The 5610-nt window shown below is 41.7% G+C and overlaps 2 protein-coding genes across 2 annotated transcripts; both read right to left on the reverse strand.

Annotated features, from left to right (window-relative positions):
* Positions 1-5: 5 nt before the first annotated feature.
* Positions 6-650, reverse strand: Tsp_12914 (conserved hypothetical protein). The gene is made up of 4 exons (XM_003369874.1): positions 630-650; positions 403-438; positions 187-342; positions 6-158 (listed from the first exon to the last, which is right to left on the reverse strand). Exons 1-4 carry the CDS (start codon positions 648-650, stop codon positions 6-8), a joined length of 366 nt encoding a protein of 121 aa, XP_003369922.1.
* Positions 651-1545: 895 nt separating this feature from the next.
* Tsp_12915 (conserved hypothetical protein) lies at positions 1546-5431 on the reverse strand (the record flags this gene model as incomplete). Its single annotated transcript, XM_003369875.1, has 12 exons — positions 1546-1884; positions 1983-2066; positions 2130-2354; positions 2414-2488; positions 2555-2669; positions 2733-3099; positions 3186-3388; positions 3444-3628; positions 3713-3990; positions 4077-4199; positions 4275-5316; positions 5393-5431. Coding segments are annotated over 12 exons (3075 nt in total), but the record flags the coding sequence as incomplete, so codon positions are not given.
* Between the last annotated feature and the right edge of the window lie 179 nt (positions 5432-5610).

The raw sequence follows: 5610 nt of genomic DNA on the forward strand, positions 1-5610 counted from the left end.
AACAGTCAATATTCAGCAAATCCCAAATCCCCTGGTACCGGTTCCAGATTTGTCGCGCACTTGTACAGCCGAACGGCCACGAAACGGCGACGCCCTTCTGTTGTTGCTGTTGGTTGTGGTGGTGGCAGTGGTGGTTCCACCAAGCTTGGGCATTTTGTCTGGAATTCTCAAAATTGGCATTTCCACTGAACGATCGTCGTCGGGCGACGATGAACTGGAGAACTTTGCCAAAATGCTCTGGTCAATTGGTAACCGTTCGTAAAGTTCGCCGAGCAAGTGGTCCGGCTTCAAAGAACCACGGGAGTCGTCATCGCTCAACGGCGGCGACAGCGGAGTCCAAATCTGAGAACAAACAAGTAAAATTTATCAGCTTCTAAAAAACCAAACCAAACATAAACATACTGGCATTTCCAAGCTTGGATCTTCAATACAAATCATCTGAAAAGTAAAAAAAAACAATATTGCAACAGACCATCAATCGTCACATGCAAAATAAGAATGAACAATACAAGTTAAACAGTCTCTTCCTCCTCCTCCTCCTCTTTCAATCATTTCCTCCTTTTTTTAAATAAAAAACAGAAAATATTTTACAGTAAACTAAATTTCAAAAAAAAACATGTTAATCAAACTCTGCTATTATCGATAAGCATCATTATCTTCTTTTTGTTTTTTGCACAAGCACCACTATTCTCATCTCACAAATCTGTATACCTGTACAAGAAATATTTTTTCCGATTACCATTTTGCTAATTATATATGCATATTGATAATAATAATAATAATAATAATAAGATAGAAGGAAAAAAATTATAAAAAAAAAGTTTGCGTTCTCAGTGTGTGCACAGCATTTCTTCCTTTCTTTCTTTTTTGCTTTTTTAGCTGAAAAAAAAGTCGAAAATTTGAAATCCCGCCATTTGGAAATGAAGTTTCAAGAATTAAAAGGCCTTGCTCTTGCAGGGCCCGTTTCGGCGCTCATCCCTTGGAACAAGGTGCAAGTAAAAGCCGAAATTTTGACAAGCTTTCCAAAAACAAGCCCTGTCCAAGAGCAAGGCGAAACGAGCACCAACAAACAGCGAAGGTTTTAATTCTTTTTACTGCGCATGTGCATGAAAAAAATGTAAAAGTAAAATGTAAAAAAGTAAAAGCAAACAGGTAACGAATAGAGAGAAGAATAACAGAGGCAGCAGCAGCAGCAACAGCAGAAACTGTTCGTTAACTGATCAATTTGTATAATTTTTATGATCACAAAATAGCCCTGCAGTAGCACAGAAAAGAAATAGCAGGGGCCTTCCCATTTGTTTTCGTTTCGTTCTCTTTTTTTTTATTTCATTCTTTTTCACATCTTCATCTTCATCTTCAGCTTGTCATTTTTTTTTCGCTCTCTCTCTCCTTTTTGCTTTTTTGCAAAATTCCATTCTGATGACAAGCTACTCAGTGTGACCATCAGACAATATGCATAGGACAAAATGGGAAAATGATAAATTAGTAAAGAAAATAATAATAATAATAATAATAATAATAATAATAATAATAAGCGTTCAAACTTCAGTCAACAGTACTGTTGTTGTTCCTGGTTCTGCGAGTTCTAATGGGGAACTTTTCGTTCGAAAGTGAACACTTAGTAGCCGGAACCGATGAAGACGTTGACGATTTAGCAACAACGCTAGTCACGCCTTCTTCTTTTGTTAACAACAAAGAAACCTTCCCAGAATTTTTCACCGATTCACCGTTAAAATCGCCATCCCTAACCTTTGCAAATGCATCCCGCCGGTCGTAGGTGATTGCAAATTCTTCGCCCGCTTCCGCCTCTTGCATCGCTCTTGCACTTCTCATCTCGCTGTAATGAGCTTGCATCAACGCCATTTTACGTTCTTCGATCTCGTTCTAAAAATCACACACAACTCCTCTACAGCACTGCTGCATCACCAATATACGAAACACAAACTATCACAAAAAAGTGTTCCAATGTTCCTCAAACTTACGTCAACCCCTTTGAGCTCTTCGCTGAATTCAAACGCACGTTCTTCTTCAATATATTCCAATGCGTATCGCTCTACCTCGCTCATCTATTAAATGAATGATTGAATAAATAAATAAACAGTTCTGAAAGAAAAAAACAAACAAACTACCTTTGACAACACATCTTTCATCTCTTCGAGAACTCTGAGAACATCCGGATCTGAAGATTCGGCAACAGAATTGTCATTGGCGTTTTGCACGGCGTCGGATTTCTTTTGACCACTAGTAGCATTTTCATCATCCTCCTCTTCGTCGGCTCTTTCTTCCGCTTGCGCTTCATCCACTGCAATTCGCGCCGCAATAGCGTCGTTGTCATCTTCAACTTTGCTCATCGCCTCAAATGCAATACACCACATAATAACAATGATGATAATTAACAATTAAAAATAAATACCTGCTGAATGTCCGCATCAGACACATCTCGAACAAATACACTCTCTTCCATGTCAAACAATTCTTTGATATTAGTCTTAAATAGAATTACAAGAATAAACAAAAACCCCCAAAAGAAAATAATAAAATTAATTTGTCATACATTGTGGAAAAAGTCAGCTTTAAAACCGCCTTCGTCAATCGCTAGTTCACCAAGTTTGCGTTTTTGAGTAGCTTTCAACAATATATTCTCTTCGATAGTTCGTTCACAGATCAATCTAACACAAATTTAACAAATAAAATAAAATAAAATAAAATGGACAAGTAGCAAAATCAATTACCTATATATGTGGACATCCCTGGTTTGACCAATCCTGTGGCAGCGATCCTGCGCTTGAGCATCCATCGTTGGATTCCAATCAGAATCGTAAAAGATGACAGTGTCAGCACCGGTTAAATTGACTCCGACACCACCAGATCTGGTGGACAAGATGAAGCAGAGAATTTTCTTGTCATGATTGAAACGTTCCATCAACATTTGCCTGCGTTCGATATTAGTAGCGCCGTCCAGTCGAAGGTACATATACCCGTGATAGCTGAGAAAAGCTTCGAGAATGTCCAGCATTCGAGCCATCTGTGTGAAAATCAAACACCGATGCCCTTCCGCTTGCAAACGTCTCAATAATGCGGACAGGCTTTGCAATTTTCCTGAAAAAAAATGAGAAAGAAGATAAATTTGAAAAAAAAATTATCCAATCCTTCTTCTATCAAGTGGTATTTTTTTTTTATTTTACCGCAGTCGTATTCGATCAAACGCAACTCTGGAAAGCAGAGACGTTGCGCGTATTCGACAGCACGAAACACGTCCAATTTGTTCTTCAACAATCTATTCATGCTGGTTCGCATAGCCACTTCGGCGTATTCAACAGCACAACTACGGTACGTGGGTCGAAACAACGGTTCCGAAATAAGCGCCGCCGGAACGTATACCAAAAATCTGAAGAAGATTACAAATTGAACAATTCGCACAAACAAACATAATCTCATCTTACTGTTGCAACAAGAATCGCACAGATTGGAATATGTCCTCGAGCGTTCGGCTCAGTGGAACTGAACGCTTTTCAATAGTAAATGCCATCCTAAGATCACTACCGTACATTGGCCTGGCCAAACAACGTTCTCTATTTTGATTTATCAAATTGTTTTGAATACGAAGCTTCGTTTCAGCTTTGCTTAACTATATACACAGAAGACAAAAAAAAATATATATATATATATTTACACATCAATCATATTATTCAGCACAATTTGAAATTTTTACCGTTATTTCTGACCACAGATCATTGACTTGTTTGTTGAGCAATTTCAGTATAGCTTTTTCCAACGACGTCTCCGCTTCAGGGTCGAAAGAGACAGTCCCCTGGGTTGACGTGCCGTCCATCCGTTCCACGTCCCCACTTCGCGAAGGCAATTCTTCTCCTTCGTCTTCATTGTTGTAATGATGATCGTCAGAATGCGTAGATGGAGCAAAAATATTCGAATTTTTCTCTACCGCTGCTTTAAACGACGAACGCGTTGAACGTCTAAGCTTAGAACTGTCTAAAATTGACAATCAATAAATAAAATTTTTATTAATCATTACTGCCGTTAAATGCGAAAAACAAAACCGAACAAAAGTGACATACCACTCTTACTACTAGTACTGGCGACAACAGCGGCACTACGTCTCCTCTTGCTACCACCACCAACTGTTGTTCCACTTCGAAGAGCAATTTTCTTACTCTCGGCGGCAACATTAAAATCATCATCTGTAAAGTAGTTGTAAATTCAAATAATAATTTAAAAAAAATGATAAATTATGAACCAGGTGATCATAAACTCACCTGGACTATCAGCAAAACTGCTACTTTCAACTTGTGAAGTAGCTTTTCTCCTCCTCGTCACTCGTCTATTACAATTTTCCACAGGTGACAAAAATGCAGGCGACTCTTCACTGCTGATTTGTCGTTGTTGCCCCGTTGGTTGTTGTCGTTGTTGTGGTTGTGGTTGTAGCTGCTGTTGCTGCTTTCTTCGTCCTCTTTCGTATGTAGTAGACGACGGCAAGGCAGCCATTGGGGTTTTTTTCAGCTGAACGTTTTCCACAACCGCCGTTCCACTACTACTACTGTTACTGGCGGTGGATGCTGGTGGGGGCACTGGTCGAATTGGTATGCACAGTTTGCCAGCGTGCAACTGAATCAACGCCCCTCTGGGCATGAGAATGTTCTGGTTCGGAACAGAGCAGCGAATGTTCACTTTCGCTCCGGCGCCTACCCGTAATGAAGATGCGGTGGACAGGGCCGAAGACTGCCCCGAGAACGATGTCGGATTCGAACCAGGCAAACGGACGTGAATCATGCCTGTCGTAGTTCTGCCGGACGCTTCCACAGCTCCTGCAGTCTGAAGTCTGTAATCAAGGAACGCTCTGGCTGAAAGCGGCTTTGTCGGTGAGCCGCCGTTCGGCCTCGCCATCTGCTGCAGAAACGACTGACGACATGCCATCGGCGGACGACTGGTATTACCAAGCCGCGGTCTGAGGGCGCCGCCGTGGTAACTTTGAACAGTGGCCGGCGATCGGCACTGCTGGCTTGCTGCAGGCGTCGCGGCTACAGCGGGCGCCCTAGTCTCGACTGCACCAAACGACGGTCTCACCAAACGAACCAACGATGGGCCAGCTGCGCATGGGCCACGACTGGCCAATGCAGGACGCGGCATGCGGCTAGTGGTCGCCGTGTGATCGGTCGCAGTACCCTGGTCGTCCCCACCCGACCGCCGGAAGCGTTCACGCCGCCTATCGGATTCATACGCCAATAAATCACTTTCTGCTTTTCTTCGCTTTTCACTGATGACCCTGCTCCTTTGGGCGACAACTCCTGCCCCTCTCGTCTGCTAACTGTTCCTTCTCTCAACGTGGAGCGACGTTTCTTCTTTGGACTTACGGCTGACGATTTCTGATCTGTACATTCTGTCTGGTTGGATTCTGATGGAAGAATGAATCTGTCTTATACTACATCTCATCTCAAATAAACCGACTACTGCATACAAACTATCTGATAAGTGTAATTGAATATTGATAGAACCGATGTGTGTTCACGCAGATTAGCTATTACTGAGAAAAATTGCCTGAACAGTTTTGATAATACGCTTTGTAACAATGCGCTTGAATACCATGTATGGTCA

The sequence above is a fragment of the Trichinella spiralis genome (assembly GCF_000181795.1).
Source record: "Trichinella spiralis strain ISS 195 chromosome Unknown Scfld1360, whole genome shotgun sequence".
Classification (NCBI taxonomy): Eukaryota; Metazoa; Nematoda; class Enoplea; order Trichinellida; family Trichinellidae; genus Trichinella; species Trichinella spiralis.

Bases quoted from the DNA above. Each gene is read 5' to 3' on its own strand.
- Tsp_12914 (XM_003369874.1), bottom strand. From the start codon at position 650: ATGCTTATCGATAATAGCAGA. The intron at 439-629 runs GTTTGATTAACA...TTTACTTTTCAG, and splicing joins TGCTTATCGATAATAGCAGA to ATGATTTGTATTGAAGATCC. The intron at 159-186 runs GTGGAAATGCCA...TGAGAATTCCAG, and splicing joins CGCCCGACGACGATCGTTCA to ACAAAATGCCCAAGCTTGGT.